Here is a 17,802-nt window from a genome sequence, read left to right as displayed (position 1 = left end):
AGTTTACGAAGCTTAAAAAAAAAAATGTCAAACATCAAATTGTGAGAGCTATATTTCCCATTTACTGTAACTGTATTGGCCAGAGACACTGTTTTCATTCTCTGTATTCACAAGATTTTTTTGTTTGAACATAAATTTTGTGAGGTGGGATAGAGCGAGCAGAGGAGCACATTTCTGGAGGTCACTACCATAAAACAATTTGCGGTTCCCGGTTTATTGGGCTTTTTTTATTAGTGCAGTCTAATTATAAATGGGTAGTAAACTCTATCTTACTGCATTTGCAATAATAGCAATAGCTGGAATTCTGTGGGTTTGCACGTTATGGTGAGATGTGTTTCCCCTTCCTCTTCAATCATATAAAAAACAAATTTTCAGAATCTTCTCTTTGTACATGCCGTGTTCGTCGTTATTGATTGCTTATCTTTTTTACTGTTTTAAATTTTACAATAAAAAAAAAAAAAAAGTCTGTGAACAGGAATATCAATTAGTATGTATATATTACAGTAATAATTAAGCCATCTACATAAGCATACATAGTCTCCGACCAATAAAACTAAGTGGGAAATATAGCTCTCACACATTTGAAGTTTAACATGTTTACATGTGAGCTCAATGTATGAGGTGATAATAGTGTGTTTCTACACACTACATATTCTCACCTTACACGTACATGAACCTCTTGTATCTCTTACCTCAGTTCATCCGTGTGTGTTATCCTACAAGTGTGTGTCTTGGATTGTTCTCCAGCATTTGTTAACTTTTCTTTATAAAAAGTATATTCATACAGCATCCCAGACATGGGTAAGCCTCCTGGTTCCAAGAAGCCAAGCAGTGAGTGCAAAAGGAAAGCATTACGTATAGAAGAGAAACTTGAAATAATAAAAAGTTTTGAAAAAAATCAGAAAACATGTGATATCTCTAGAGAAACAGGCTTAAGTGAATCCACATTGCACACCATCAGAGACAATGCCCCAAAAATAAAAGCTACGTGTATAGCTGGAACAACTTCAAGTGCTTCAAAGTCAATTGGAACAAGACCTAAAGAAATAGAAGAAATGGAAAGGCTGCCAAGCATATGGATTGAAGACCAAACCAAAAAAAAAATCAGGAGCAAGCTTTCTCACAGTGAAAGAGAAAGCACTAACTATATGTGTGAAGACCTTAAATCACCAAATCCTGCAGAAGTGATTCCTTTTAATGCTAGTAGTAGCTGGTTTAGTGACTTCAAACACCGCTACTCTTTTCACAATGTTAAGCTGTCTGGCGAAGCTGCAAGTGCAGATGAGGAAGCCACAAAGGCATATTTCCACCTGTGGTACAGAATAATTGAAGGCGGTGGCTACACATTGGATCAGATTTCAACCTGGATGAAACAGGCCTCTATTGGAAACATATGCCTTCAAGGACCTACATCTCTAAGGCAGAAGCACATGCCTCATGATTTAAGGCTGCAAAAGATCTCTTAACTACGATGTTTGCCGCCAGCAGAGACTTGAATTTAAAACCAGTAGTGGTTTATAACTCTGCCAATCCGCGAGTTTTAAAAGGAATTGTGAAATCCAGCCTTGATGTTCACTATAGGTCTAGCAAGAAAGGTTGGATGACTGGGCAAATATTCGCTGATATTTTAGTTGAAGCTTACCATGACGCTTTCAAGAATTATGCAAGAAGAAGAACCTAGATTTTAAAATTCTAATAATTCTTGATAACGCACCAAACCATTGTCAGACGGTTGCTGAACTCTCTCCGAATATCAAATTCATCTTTTTACCTCCGAACACAACCTCTCTACTACAGCCTCTTGACCATGGTGTGATAGCAGCATTTAAGGCAAACATTCATGATGTTAACACGTTGAATGCCGACTACGAGTTAATTCATACTTGATGAACTGGCCCAGGATGCCAACTGTGAGTTAATTCGAATTGCTATGGCTTGCCTTTCGGGTGCAGCTAAGAGTATATTCGTAGCAAATATGTGCAACTGATGGTTGGCTTCTGGGATAAGAATGAAAAATTAACCACGGCATCAAAAACAGCATTTATTCACAAAAAGAAAATATTTCTTTTTGTGAATAGCTTCTCTTAGCGCACTGGACAATAATAGCATGTTCCATGGCGTTTTTTATTTCACGTACATACTCGACACTGCTTAGTTGGCCATGGTTGGTTTTTTTTTTTTTTTTTTTCCAGTTAGTGGTATAGCGAACTGAAATTCTAAATAATGAATTTTACATTCAGACCTAATCTTCTTTGGAACATTTAGAATTTTTTCTCCAATCAAAGATTCAGTGTAACTTTTCCGTCAAGTTATGGGTTCCACCATAAAGTGTCCGAAATTCAGAGAAATCCATAACTTGATGGAAAAGGGTGTATGCGTTATGCATATATATTTCTATAATATGTAATGTCATTTTTTTTTCGGACATCTGATGGTTTTTCTTAGTGCTGAATAATACAAGAGCATTTGATCCAATCAATCTATCAACCAGGACCGTACGACTCGTCAAAAAACTCTTCAAATTCCGAGTCACTCATATTAGCATAGAGCTCAAGCTCTTCTTCAGTCAGTGGTCTCTTCTTATCCATGTTTTCGGTCCTTTTTAGAATGCAAGAATGCAACAAAGTACTAAATACAATGTACACAGCAAAGTCTGTGTCACTGCAGCGGATTTATGCACAGCACTGATTCATATAGAGAATTCTGTAAGTTACAACATGTCTGATTTAATTGAATTAACTCGTAGTTGGCTGCTGCGAAGAATTTTCTGTTACATACACCATGAAATAATTCACAATGCTTTTTTTTTTTTTTTTTTTTTACAACAATAAGCTTTTTTTATGAGTTTTGGTGATGAATATATATTATAATTTGGGTTTTGAATAATTTAGCATTCCTAACTCAAATTGGCGTTGGAGACCAGTTTACCCAAATAAGTCTTGGCAGTCAACGTGTTAATTGCTGCTACTGAAGGTGACAAGGCACAAACTGTTATAGAATTTTGGAAGAGATTTAACATCAAAGTTGCCATTGATATGATTGTAGAAGCCTGGAATGATACAAAAGACTGCTTGAATCATGTGGTGCATGAACCAGCACGGAAGAAAGAAAATCAGGACAGTGAATCACACCCTTCCACATCGGTATAACAACATTTTGTCCTAAGAATGATAACCCTCCTTCTACCTCTTTGGAAGCAGAATAAAATAAAACAAAACATGTATAATAAAAACAAAACACTCACCAGCTACAGCCCTTAACCACACCCACTTCAAACAAGCAAACTTCATATCTTGTCAAGGTATATTTACTGTAATATTTATTTATTTATTTATTTATTTATCTATCAGGAATTTAAGATGTTTAAACCTGTGTTAGCAATTTCATTGGGTTTCTATCTTTTTTTTAGTGATACTTCCCAGAAGAACAAACTTATCGGACTGAACTTTTTTTTTTTTTTTTGAGTGCTCTGCCCCTATTCCTATTTTTCCCATAAGCTCTGTTATTTTTAATGCATGAAATACCATAATGCGGAAATTTTTAGGAACACATGTTCTGCATTATAGCAGAACTGACTGTACTTGATTGATACTAACAAACTTACTATCAAGCAGCTTTATTCTTAGTATCAGGCGAGAAATGAAAGTGAACTTGATGCTAAAAATACTAAACTGAGCAACAGTTTTGACAGAATAAGTACAATTAAGTAGTCACTGACAGCATAACATTTTACATTATAACATCAATGTGATTACAAAGTATGTTGAAAATGAATACTTTTTCCTGAATGCACACACATATTCTTGTCCCATTTTTGAGGCCACCTTGTGCAGTATCAGAAAGCTATTGTTTTCGGTTACTCTTGTAATTTTCATCTTCAGCTCATCCAGTATGTGTGGATTATTCTCATAGACCACTCCTTATAGATACTTCCCAGAAGAAAAAATCCAGAAATCATGTATGTCATACTCCTCTGAAAATCATATGCTCACTGAAGGACTCTCATATAAAGAACATGGTTTCAGCAGATATGTGATATGTCACACCAACTTGCTGAAGCCAGTAATGTGTTCATCCATCTAAGGAGTGAAATGAACTGGCAACACAATCTTGGTTTGTGGCACCACATGCAGTAGTTTCAAAGAAAAAGGAGCCCACTATATTTAGTTTTTTTTTAAAGTTCAAGGGCTTTACAGTGTCATGGGAATGTGTCTTGGTTTTTAGTGGCTTAAGTCATACCATTTTGGCTATTCACATATCCACTGAGATTGAACCAAGATTTGTCACCGAAGAAAACTATATCAAGCTTATCTTTCCATGTTTCTCAGCATATGTCCAAAACCACTTATAACAGAGATGTTTTTCTGATTCAGCTTCTACAGCTCCTAGATGAAATGAATATAATATGGATAGAGATGTAACTGTTTCACAGCCTTTGTATGCCTTTATATGACATTTCCTGATTGCAGTGTAAATTTCATGATACTTTTCGGAGGAGACCACTGCAATTTTTACATCACTTATCCACTTCAGTGCCGACCGGGCTAGCCGAGTGGGTAACGTACCTGCCCGGCAACCCAAAGGTCGCGGGTTCGATTCCCGCCTCGGGCTTGGATCAAAGTACTGCAAAAACCTTGGGAGGTGCAATATGGCCACAGAAGCCGATGCGCCAACAACTACCAAATTAAAAAAAAAAAAAAAAAAAAAAAAAATTCAGTGTTAGCCATAATGGATAATCTTCCACTCTATTTAGTGTCAGTTTCACTTTCACAAAAATGGTTCACCAATCTTTCAATTGTCATTTTATAAGGGACTGCACCATCTGTATATTTAAGCTCTTTGGCCACATATGAATTATCGCACTGCACTTTAGAAAATGGCATTTTGCTCCTGCCATTGAAAAAAAAAAAAAAAAAGCTAACACCACCACCAAACCTAAATGCTCAAAACTGCCATTGGAGACTGTTGTGTTAACAACATCCTTCTGATACTATCTGATGGCAAAAGAGAAAGTTGCAACATTTTCATGAAAATATACAGCCATCTAAACTTTGGGTTTTTTGGACATCTCTGTCACCCTGTATTTGTTGAAAAGAAAAGCTATTTCTCTTTCATTATTATTATAATATATTTTTTATTAAAACGTTTTGTCAGGAAAATTGTTACAGTTGAATTTTTTTTCTTAATTCAGTATTTTAAGAGGCATGATCCTGCCAGTACTGAAGAACAAGAAATGATGGAAAATCTTTTTGACTGCTTGTGCTCATCTCTCATGTATGCCCCTAACAGAGATAAGTTTTTGAAAGGAGAAGGCTTGCAGCTTATGAATTTAATGTTAAGGTATGACATTTATGCATAGATAATAAAAACGATTTTTTTTAAAAATATCATTTTGTTATTTGAGGTTAGTTCAGTAGAAACTCATTTGGAACATGTTCTAGAATGCTGCTTCATCCTTCATCTATCTACAGTGAATTGCTCATAATATCAGTTATATGATGTATTCATACTTGTATTCTATGTCTTGTATAGTATGTCACCAAGTGTTCACAGTGATTTTGCAATTTAACTTTTTCTCTTAAGTGTCACTGAAGATTTTCAACTTTTGGCATATAGTTCTAGAGTTTAAAACATCAGTCAGTATATATATTTGTGTGTGTGGAACTTGTGTAGTGATCAGTCAAAAGTAGCAAAACTTTTGCTTTTATTGCATGATTGTTTTCTATTAAAATGTTAGAGATAACATACAAAAACAAAACTCTTGATCTGATTACACTAGCCAACAAAAAAATTTTTGTCATACACAATGAAAATATGTGATTCTGGAGGAAATAAATATGCTGATTCTGAAAATCACCATAAAAAGTCTATCACATCTACATCACCAACTTTTAATGTTAAAATAAAGGGATATAAACATATAATTCAAGTTTGTAATACAAGTGTAAAAAAAATATCAGAAATCATAGCGAAATGGTTATTTCAATAATATATAATCAGTATACCTCTAATTGTCCTTAAAAATGTTTGCTAATAAGGAATTTTCTCTTGTATTTCTGCTTACTATCCCTCACAAGGAACCAACAGTAATCCCCCATCATTACAGGATCCCAGCGACCTTGGTACTGCTTCTCCATAGTGGAAATGTCTTGATGAAATCGTTTCCCTTGTTCATCACTCACATTTGGGGGGGATATTCAAGATGAGAATTAAGAAAATGAATTTTCAATGACATTCGGCAGCCCATGTTTTTGTTATGTTTGTTTGTTATTTGGTTTTTAGGAGCATTAGCAACTAAGGCCATATTGCTCCGGGATATGCGGTGGTCATTCCCTGACCTTTCCGCACCCTCCATATTTGGTAATCATGGGCTCGAACCCCGGTCTATCAAGAAGCGTGTGCTACGCACTGCTGCTCCTGCCCACCTGGCTACGGAGGCGACCCATGTTTTTGTAGCACTTGAGTAAATTAGACACCAATATTTCATAGTTTTCTTCTTTCCTGTTACCCAAAAAACCATGTACTACTGCCTTAAATGATTGCCAAACTGCCAATTCAACCTCCTTTAATTGGGTTTCAAACACATCATCTTTCAGGAGTTTCCTCAAAGACTTTTTATCCATACAGACTGAATAACCTGTTCCACAACACACATATAGTGAGTAGTGGCCGCATGACTACACCCAGGTGTATTGCAAATATCTTTAACAGTGTGGACATATTAAGGAAAGCACAGAACAAATCTCAGAGAAAAAGAGGCAACAGGAAAACTAAAAACAGATTTGTGGATTTTAGAAAAATGTTGTCAGACTAGGATCAAGAAGTGATTCACATCAGACCAATAAAAATACAAGTATTTAGTCTCAAACACAGTAAATTAAAAGTCCTAATAAGATTTACCAACACAATTAAAGTGAAGAATCTACATCTAATCAACGTCATTACAGATATAGGAAAATAACAGACTCAAAAACATAGAAAAGGCAACACAAAATACAGAATACTGTAGAATTAAATATCTAGACAAAAGGTTTGACCAAGTGAGATGGATAAACATTTTCCAAAAATAATAAAGATTATTACCACCACTAAAACAGAGTATAGTCATTATTCCTAGATATAGCCTCCAACCTTCCATTGGATTAAGAATTTATTTGTAATTATAAAGCCATAGCTAAAGACTTAGATATAGCACAAAACTGTTACTGCAACCAAACCAGGTACAAAAGGTTTATAAATACAGACTGTCAACATGTTATTACAGGCAGTTTAGAAATAATAGAAGATAAAGATTTAAGGAACCTTATGAAACAGGGTTTTAAATTTAGGCTCAACTACAAGAATAATTGGAATAAAGTAAGAAAAGGGTTATACTGTGACCTATTACAGTTCTGTTACAAATTATCCGTTAAATAAGAAGTACCGATTGAAGAATTCAATGGTTGGATTAGATGTGTACTGGATGGCAGCACAAACCTTATCAAATATTGAACAAATGGCAATAGTTAATTATGCAAACATAAATATGCAGATTAAAGAATTACAAAATAAATTCATAATTATGAGCATAGATAAAGCCACCAATAAATTTGCCATTATATGTAAAAAATTCTATGCTGATACACTGAAAGATGAAATTACTAAAAGCAACACATACAAGAGAGTCAGTAACAACATGAGAAGCACAGGGAACAAGATACTGGCATTACGCAAAAAATTAAAAGCAAGAATAGACAATACTAATTTACTGTTTTTATATATGATACCCAAATTCCATAAACACCACTTAGTTTCAGATATATTACCAGTGGAAGAAATTGCTACACCAGTGTCATAGCCAATAAGTTCGAAAAAATACTAAAACAAATATACATGAACATAGAAGAAACTTGGATAATAAATAGTAATGCTGAAGTGATACAGTATATCAAAGAACATCATAATATAACCAAAATAGAAACACATGACTTCTCCAACCTATTCACTGCCAGACAAACTCAAAACAGTACTGGACACATACTTTAGAAATCATGAAGAAAAATTAATAATAAATGATAGCCAATGGGCAGTGTATACAGATTTTTGCCTATTCAGCAACTACATATACAATGGCAAATACATATATAAACAAGTGATAGGCATCCCTATGGGATCCAAATCCTCAGTACTGGCAGCAAACCTTTTCCTACCTCATTATGAAAAGGAATACAACAAAAAGAATAAAAACCAAATTAAGACATAGATACATCGACAACATGATTTCTTTTGACAGCAACTTAGAAGAAGTCAAAAAGGATATCTCTCCCAATGATCTAACCTTAACAAAAACGAACTGAAGCAACACTAAGGTAACATTTCTAGACCTAAAAATAAATATCAGGGCGATTAATGAAATAGGAATTTACGATAAAAGAGAAGAGTATAATTTCGAAATAATACACCTTAGCCATTGGAGTTCAAACATACCAATTGCAAACAATAAACAAGCAATAAGAATAATAAGAATTTGCAACAACAGTAGACTTAGATTTGAAGCACTTGGGGCTTTAAAAGACAAGTTTACTAAGAATAAAATTCCAGACAGATTCATCGATAAATACTTAAGTAAGGTAATAAAAAATGAATCGAAACTTATACAATAGAAGAATAGCAAACATTGACAAAACCATTCTGTATATATTTTGTAAATATTTTTGTAAATATAATTTCTGCTTCCATGGGCTGTTCACTCCCTGTAGCATGTAAAGAGTACACCCTGTGGAAGGGCAACTTTATGATAGGCTTTTATCTACTATATTTTAGTTTCATCTTAGTGTTATTTTAGCTAATTTTTTTTTTTTTCCCTCACGAGCATTACAGTAGTTTGCCTTCATCACATGGTTTGTGATGAAGGCAAAACCACCTATGCCCCCCAACTTGGGTGGCAAACTCAAACAACAATCATTCTCACTTTTTGAATCTGGCTGCCACATGTGGGTCGGTAAGTACTAGCAGTGACTTTATATATATATATATATATATATATATATATTTTTTTTTTTTAGTAATTGTTAATTTCTAACAGCAATTGTCAACATCTTAAAGTATAGGTAACTTAACATAGATACCACAGTTTCCTGTACATTAGATAAATTCTTTTTCTTTTTTTTTTAAAAACCTTTTGACCCCAACAGAAAATTATATGTACAGGAGACTATTGAAACATTAATGGCGGCATATATGGTCTATTTCAGTACAATTCACTGAAATAGTGAAACGGTATGGCATCCTGAAAAGATACCGTTTCACATATATCTGTCAAGTTACCTTCTAATTTTTAATTTTGAGCTTTTAATGTTAGTTGGTTTATATATTTTTAATTTTAATAGTTAATAGCTTTAGGGTTTATTTATGCATTAGTGTAGACCTTAACATTTCGGATATACAGAGATACAATGACATCTTTCAAATTGCAATAACCTACCCAATCCAGGGCTGTTACTAATACAGATGGGAACTTGTGCCTTGCGGATTACCTGATCACCAGCTGTATTTTCTTCAATCATATTCTTTTCACTGTCCTTCCCCTAAAATTCTTCAACACTCTGGGCTATTAGTGCAATACAAGGGCAGGAGTGTCTATTTGCTATTCTAAGTACTTTCCTAACTTTGCCTCCCATTAGCTATATAGCCAGACATGGACTGTTTTTTTGGAAACAACCTACATTTAGATAAATTAATACAAAAAAAAAAAATAAATAAATAATGTGTGTATATATAAAGTTTGGAAGCAATTCACAACTCTTTAAATGCATGATCTTTTAGCCATTACTACAACAGAAATAGTATTGATGCAAAATGGATAGGTTTGGCATTAGCATTAGCAGAGGCATACAATGCAAGAAAGCAAGCTTATGCAGCATCATCCAAAAAAAAAAAAAACGCTCCCATTTCACCCCTCCATTCGTTCCAAATACCTGTCCAGCTCAGCCTTAAATTTATTTAGGCTATCAACTTCCACAACAAAAGATGTAAGTCTGTTCCACCAACCAACTACCCGCTGGCTAAAGGCAAACTTCTGCACATCTATCCTACAACTGTCTTTCCTCAATTTGAATTTATGACCTCTCAGGTAATTATTCTGAGCAAGAGGAAGGATCCCATCAGTAAATGCATTGAGCATGCTCAAACCATTCAAGGCTTTATACACCTCAATCAATCACCTCGTAGGTGCCTAGTCTCCAGACACTGTAATCTGCAAAACTTAAGCCTTTCTTTGTAAGAGCAACCCTTCGTTCCATTCACTAGTCTTGTTGCTCTTCTCTGTACTTGTTCCAACAGCTCTACATCCTTCTTAAAATGAGGCCTCCAGACCTGTATACAGTACTCAAGGTGTGGCCTGACCATTGCCTTATACAAGGGGATAATTACCTCTTTATCCCTGCTAGAAAAATTCCTGTATATCATTGAGAAGACACCATGAGCTACTCTTGCAGACTGTCTGCACAATTACCCCCAAGTCCTTTACACTAGTCCATGAAGAGTAGTGTCCATTGATTACAATCAAATTGAATTTTGAACTATGAACTAGGAACTGTGAACTATGAACTTTGACATTTTGAGCAAGATGTCAACATTTCACTTTTGCCAAAAATAAGAGAACAGAATTTAGATCATATTTGTCTATTTTAGTTTTAAAATGTGAAAATTTGAGGTCTTTGCTATGAACATATTTAATGTTGATATCCTTAAAAAAAAAAAAAAAAAAAAAGTATGCTGCTAATTTATAGCATTTTCCCATCAAGACCGTAGATTGAAGAAGCACATCTTGAAGTGATATTTATTATGGAGAGTGAAAACTTAGTATAAAGCTATTAAATTTAACTTGGGAAACAATTGAACTACAAAATAAATAAATTAATTAATGCAAATTAATTAATGCTTGTTAATAGGTAAATGCATTAGCTCTTCTTTGAGTCAGGATCGATGCATTCACTCCTCTGAGGGTGTGTTGCTTTGGGTTTTCTCTTTTATATTTTTAATCTCATTTTTATGTTTATATAGTGTTTTATTGTTGTAGAAGTGGTTAGGTTTATGGGAGCAAAATAGCATCTTGCCTAGCTATTAACTGAATTAATTGCCCTATTTGTTTTATGGTTCAGGTATTTTCTAAGTTCAATTTAAAAGGACATTTCAAGTTTGAATATGTTTTGAGTATGATAAAAGTGCATATTTATTTAGGATTTAATTTAAATATGGCTCTTTAGATGCCATTAATAAAGATTGGTCTGATTATAGGATATATCAGTGGTCCTGAAATGTCACCCTTTGTGTCAAATTTAGGGTAATTAGGTCACAAGAGATAAACAAACTTTGAAATATTCATGTGGTATAAGAGCATTTCATTGTATTATTTATAAGCTTAAAAAAAAAAAAAAGTGAATACAACGATGTTATTGATAAAATAAATGCCTTGTTTTCAAAAAAAAGTTCAAAAAGTGCAAAGAATTGAAAATAATAATTCTGACATTTAAATGGATCTACCAAGTACTTCCTGCGTTGGCTTCTGATTTAGAAAATTATCTAAATTCAGTATTTGATTGATACCAAAAAACTTACTAGCAACAAACATTATTCTTAGTATCAGTCAAGAAGATGAAAGTGAACATGATGTTAAAAGCATTAAACTGAGCAGCAGTTTTGAATCGTTATGAGAAGATCCTGGAAAGTAGATAATGAATGAGGACACCATAATTTTTGTACTATCATGGATTTAATTTAAATGAAAAATTTACTTTTTGGTAACAAAGTATAAATTTGGAAATAGTCATTTTGCAGAAAATCTTTTTTACTGGAGTTTTAAGAAATGCAAAAAATATTTTCCTTCTATGCTCTGAAAAAGCTTTGAACACATAAAGTAAGTGGATTTACAATATGCTGTACTGAATTTTGTTGATGACTTGCATTAACTAATTATTCTTATTAATTTGTAAGAAACCCTGTAGAACACTATTTCAGGGCATTTTGGTTGAAAGACAAGATCCATGCTTAATGTTTTCTGCATTAACTTTCTAAAAGTTTTTAGGTGCCGAAGTTGTGTATACCTGGGTCCAAAATAAATTTTATACCATTAATTTAATCACCTGAGGGGTATATAACTGCTGGAGAAGAGTGAAACATTAAAATTCCAAAACTTATGGAATTTTAATAAACGAAGAATTTTATTGGCCTTATGCTACCTAAAATAATTAATAAATAAATGAAATAAAGCTGAGTGGAAAATGATGGGTGTACTTTCAATCTATTAATGTGATTGTATTCAAAGCCTGCCTGCAGAAACTGAGTTTATTTATCTCTGCTGGTTTTTTTATAGAATAGTTTGTCTTTTTTTCTCGCTTCCCCCTTCTCTCTTACACGCACTTGCCAAGATAAATGTATAATGATTGAAATGTATTTTATTAAATTTTGCAGAGAAAAAAGACTGTCAAGGAATGGAGCTTTAAAAGTGCTTGATCATGCTATGAATAACCAAGAAGGAATAGACAATTGTAATAAATTTGTTGATATTCTGGGTTTAAGAACTGTTTTTCCTCTTTTTATGAAAACACCAAAAAAGAACCGGAACAAAGGTTTATCAGTTGAAGAACATGAAGGTATGTTAACTTTATGGCTAACTCAATACAGTAGAATGTTACTACTTTTAACTTATTTATTTACTATGTATCTATTTGGTCCCATAGTAATTAAATTGTTTTAAAAATACAGACATTTTGTATTCTCTCACTCAAGATTGGGGTGGTGGTTTGATGTATTTTGGGGTCAGGCTTGGGGGTCCATGGGTTCCCGATTCCGTGGTGCATTGGATCATTGATCTTGTCTATGAGAGAGTAGAATACAATTAATCGATTTGTATAGTTATCCAACTACAGAGAGTATCAGCACCGAAGTGTTCTGCAAGACACCATAGAGGTAATTCTTCCATTTTTAAACTAATTTACTTATAACGTAGAACTTATTGAGCCATTGTTGCTCTGTTATCCATTAATTAAATACATTCCTATAAATTCCTTTGACAATTCCACAAACCACCCAGCATGGGAGATTTCTTGCCTACCTTGGTACAGAAATATACCAAATTAACACTTAGATATTCAGCCCAGGATCACCACATAACTTTCCTAAATTATTGCCTCAAACAAAAAATTACTCAGAAATTTGCTATAGTCAAATTCAACTAAAATTTACCAGGCATAAATAAACTAGTTTACACCACATTGTGTAGTATCATCAAACTCGCACCAAAATCATGGTATCCAATCACAACAACAATATCTGGATAGAGTCAAACACATCCGCAATAAATTAAGAAAATACCTTCACCCTAATGATTGGTCAACCTTGAAAACCACTATAAATTTTCATCACGAAGCACTAGCTTTGGAAATTCTTCTTCTTCTTGGTCCTTAGCTGGCAGCTGGGGAGGCGGTTGGCCACGCAACCAGTATGCTGCTGTAGGTGCCGCAGGGTTTCGGACTTGCTCTGTGATGTTCTTCCATACTTTACGATCCATGGCGTCAGTCCTGGCCTGGTTAAGGTCGAGACGTCGGCTCTTCAAGTCATTTTCCACTTGCTTGGCCCACGTTTTCCTAGGCGCGGTCCGTTGGATGCTCCATTGGGTGGGGTCGTTGTCTCCAAAGGAGTGTGGATGGTATTCTGTTCATGCCCATTCTACATACGTGGCCAAACCATCTAAGCCTTCGCTTCTGGATTTGGTCGGTAATGGTTGGTTGCTGTTGGCTTCTGGCACGGATGGTATCATTAGTGATGCGGTCACGAAGTGAGATGCCCAAAATCTGCCGCAGGCATTGCATTTGGAATACCTCAAGTTTGTTTAAATCTAGCTTGAGACAAATCCATGTTTCTGATCCGTAAAGGAGAATGGGCAGGATCAAAGTCCGGAAGAGTCGGATTTTAGTCTTTGAGGAAATGTTGGTCCTCTTCCACAGACACCATTTGAGCGAGGCGAACGCAGTGGCCGCCTGTCCAATTCTGTTGAGGATTTCCATGGTGGATGCAAATTTCTTCTACTGGACCAGCGACCCAAGGTATTTAAAGTCCTGCACTTGCTCGATCTGGACGCCTTCGAGATAGATGGTGGCTTGCGACCCATCTGTTGTCAGGGCCTTTGTCTTATCAGCATTGATCTTCAAACCGTATGGCCGGGCAATGCAGGCAGTGTCGTAGAGGATGTCCGTGGCTTCAGAGTCGTTACAAGCAAAGATAGCACTATCATCGGCAAACATCAGGTCAGTCACATAGTGATCCTTGTCATATTGTATGCCCCGTCTGTTTCTGAATGCTTGCCTCATAATGGCGTCGACCACGATGTTGAAAAGCAACGGGGAGGCTACATCCCCTTGGCGGACTCCAGTTTGGATGATAAATTCCTCAGATAAATTGTTCTGGATGCGCACCTGGCTGGTTAAACCATTGTATGCAGTTTGGAGGAGTGTGATGACTTTTCGAGGTACATGTTCGACCTCTAGTAGTTTCCATAAGGCAGGCCGATGGACACAGTCGAAAGCAGACTTAAAGTCAATGAAAACAATGACGGTTTGCTGTCCACACCGGATCCTCTCCTCCATCAGCTGACGGATGGCAAAGATTTGATCACAGCATCCTCGCCCGGGTCTAAATCCCGCCTGTTCTTCTCAACTGGTTTGCTCGCGATGTTTTTGCAGCCTTGACTGGATGATCTTCATAAAGACCTTTCCGATGATGGAAAGGAGGCTGATGCCACGGTAGTTCTTGCAATTCCGGTTATCACCTTTCTTGTGGATCGGTACGATAATGACTTTCCTCCATGTTAGCGGAATTTGTTCAGTGCACCAGATGGTTTTGAGCAGTGAGTGTAGTCGGCGAAGCAGTACATCTCCCCAGCTTTGATCGCTTCTGTGGAGACTTGGTCCATTCCTGGTGCCCTGCCATTCTTTAGGGATTGTATGGCTGCTTTCACTTCTACTGTAGGCTCAACATCGACCATGGAGACTTCAGGGGGATCAATCGATAGTGCGGCTTCTGGCGGTCCCTGAGGTGGGTCGTGATTATACAATGCTTTGAAGAATTCACTCCACCGTTGCAAGCGTTCGGACGGTGATTGCACGAAGGTCCCATAAGCATTCTTGATGTTGTCACTAGTCAATTTGGTCTTTCCACTCAGACATCTGAGGGTGCAGTAGAGAGTGCGGTACTCATTCTTGGATGCCGCCACTTCAAGATCGTCTGCCACTTGATTCCAGTATGCTTCTGTTTCTGCTGTCATCCTCTGTCGGACTTCTCGGTTTAGCTGCCGGTACTGTTCAAAGTCGACCAACTTTGCCTGCTTCCGTTTGTCCACGAGGTCGAGGCACTCGTCTGATATCCATGGTTGTGTTCGACGTCGGGCAGGTGGACATAGGGGCTTGGCACATTCCAGGATGGCATCAGAGATCTGCTTTTCTTCTTCATTTATATCCTCGGGCACGGCTAGCATCTCGAAGCAGTTGGATAGGACGATCTGATATGCCCCTTTGTTGGCAGTATTCATTAGCTGCCTCCAGTCCAGCTTGGCTGACCGAGATGACCTTTTTGCATGCCGTAATTTGAGTTGCACCTTAGCCCGGATGAGGTAGTGATCAGATCCGCAATCAGGTCCCCTCATGGCATGAACGTCCATGAGTGATGAGCGAAATCGGGCGTTGATCAGAATGTAGTCCAGGATTGCTGAGTCCTTGCCAGATGGATTTCGCCATGTAAGTTGATGTTTTTGAGGGTGCTGGAACTGACTGTTTCCGATGATCAGGTTGTTAGATGCGGCAAAGGACAACAAATGTAGTCCGTTGTCATTGATCTTCCCATGGCCAAACTTGCCCATTGTTGTTTCCCAACCAGATCTGTCCACGCCAATGTGGGCATTAAAGTCCCCTGCGAGGATGATCACTTCTGTCTGTGGAATTGAATCCAGTGTATGTTGGAGCTGGTTGTAGAAGTCATTCTTGGTCGGGTCCAGGCTAGTCTCAGTTGGTGCATAGGCGGAAATAATATGGGTCTTGATGGTGCCCTTGACAGTAAGGACTGCCAGGCGGTCCGATATTGGTTGGAAAGCGATCACACTACTGGTGGCCTGAACATCGACCATAAAGCCCACTCCTGCTTCTCGTTTCTCACCACCAGAGTAGAATAGCATAACCGCTTTGTTAGGTGCTGGTGGTTGGATGATAATTCGGATAATGCCGCGATTGATACCTTGCACCTAAGTAGTTCTTGGGCAATGATTTCCTTTTGTCCAACGTGGTGCCCCATTCGAACATTCCATTCGCCAATGTTAATTGCCCTTTTCGGCGTAGTAAGCTTATTGCTATGGCCAGTGGTCCACTTCACACCAGCACCCTGGGTCCCCCGTGCTGGTGCATCAGCTACCCTGGATGTGGTAACATTGTTGTAAGAGCTTGTTCCAAATTTCATGCGGTTTCTTGCCTAGTTTCCCGGGTTTCCCGGTTCTGGTCATTTCGGCAGGATGACCACCCTCCTCCTTTCGCAGCCGGGCTTGGGACCGTCCATGGCGGAGTTTGGAAATTAGAGACCATCACAGAAATAAATTAATAAGGCTATCACAGATACATGGCATTCCACACGCTAATTAATCCGAAGCACCACTCTCAACTTGCAACACAGCTTTCCTGCTGTATGTCACTAATCTCTCAAAAAGCTCCCTACCCTGTGGCCAAATTTCACTTCTGTACAAGGCTTAAACTACAATCTCTCTCTCCCCCTCCCCCCCACAATTTGCTATTGTTATTGTTATTTGTTTGGTTTTTCAAGGAGCATTAGCAACTAAGGCCATATTGCTCCGGGAATATGCGGTGGTCATTCCCTGACCTTTCCGCATCCTCCGTATTTGGTGGTGACGGGCTCGAACCCGGTCTAATCAAGAAGTGTGTGTTACGCACTGCTGCTCCTTCCAACCTGGCTACGGAGGCACCCCGCAATTTGCCTAAGAAACAACTTGTTATAGACGTCAAATTTGCACTTTGGAACGTCCAGCAGAAAGACATAATCATTCAACAGATAAACCAAGTAGTGAACAACTCTAAAAGCCCGCACCTCCCCAAATTAAATAGTAAAGGAAGCTCAGCACTACGTGACCTTCAAAAAAACAAAGATATCATGATACAAAAAGCAGACAAAGGCAAAGGCGATACAGTTGTAGTTTTAAATAAGAAAGATTATATCAAGTTAAATTCCACAGTATCTGATACTCCCACTTACCAAGAAGTCAATCCAACATCAAAGTTATGCTGACTGTTTTTTTTTTAACAATGAGGGCATAGTGCACCGTGAATTTGTGACTGGTAAAGAAGCATTGCTGCTGCTTACCACATTAAGATTTGACATGTTTGCACAAGAATGTAAAGTGAAGATAACCTCATAAGTGGAAGGATGGTTGGATCCTGCACCATGACAATGCACCCAGTCACATGTTGATAGTGGTCCTTGGCTGGGAAAAAAACAAAAAAAGTCATATCAACGTAAATGTTATTATTCCTTCATTACTCATTTGACTTTTGAACTATATCATTATTTTGTTAAAGTTTGGCCATAAAAAAAAATAGCTATTACAAGCATATTCTTGCTTGTAATTATCAAGACTTAAAAGTAGCGGTATCTCTAACATCCAATAATTGAAGCATGCTAGCTTAACCCTTGATTCTTGTAGCTCCCACTGGAAATACTTACTTTCTTCAGATGTTATTTATATGCTGAAGAAAGCTTCTCATTAATGTC

At 36.9% G+C, this 17,802-nt stretch overlaps 1 protein-coding gene across 1 annotated transcript in view; it reads left to right on the top strand.

The window, feature by feature from the left end:
• Window positions 1–17,802, top strand: part of LOC150087289 (beta-catenin-like protein 1) — a 233,417-nt gene that overhangs the window by 162,268 nt on the left and 53,347 nt on the right. The window contains exons 11-12 of the mRNA XM_090371950.1: window positions 5,192–5,340; window positions 12,451–12,632. Coding sequence (XP_090228076.1) covers window positions 5,192–5,340; window positions 12,451–12,632 — 331 coding nt within the window. The remainder of the gene's footprint in view (window positions 1–5,191; window positions 5,341–12,450; window positions 12,633–17,802) is intronic.

The sequence above is a fragment of the Mastigoproctus giganteus genome, chromosome 4, assembly GCF_048544385.1.
Source record: "Mastigoproctus giganteus isolate SK-2022 chromosome 4, ASM4854438v1, whole genome shotgun sequence".
Classification (NCBI taxonomy): Eukaryota; Metazoa; Arthropoda; class Arachnida; order Uropygi; family Thelyphonidae; genus Mastigoproctus; species Mastigoproctus giganteus.
The sequence above is the reverse complement of the archived record's forward strand: the minus strand, read 5'-3'. Positions and strand labels throughout refer to the sequence as shown.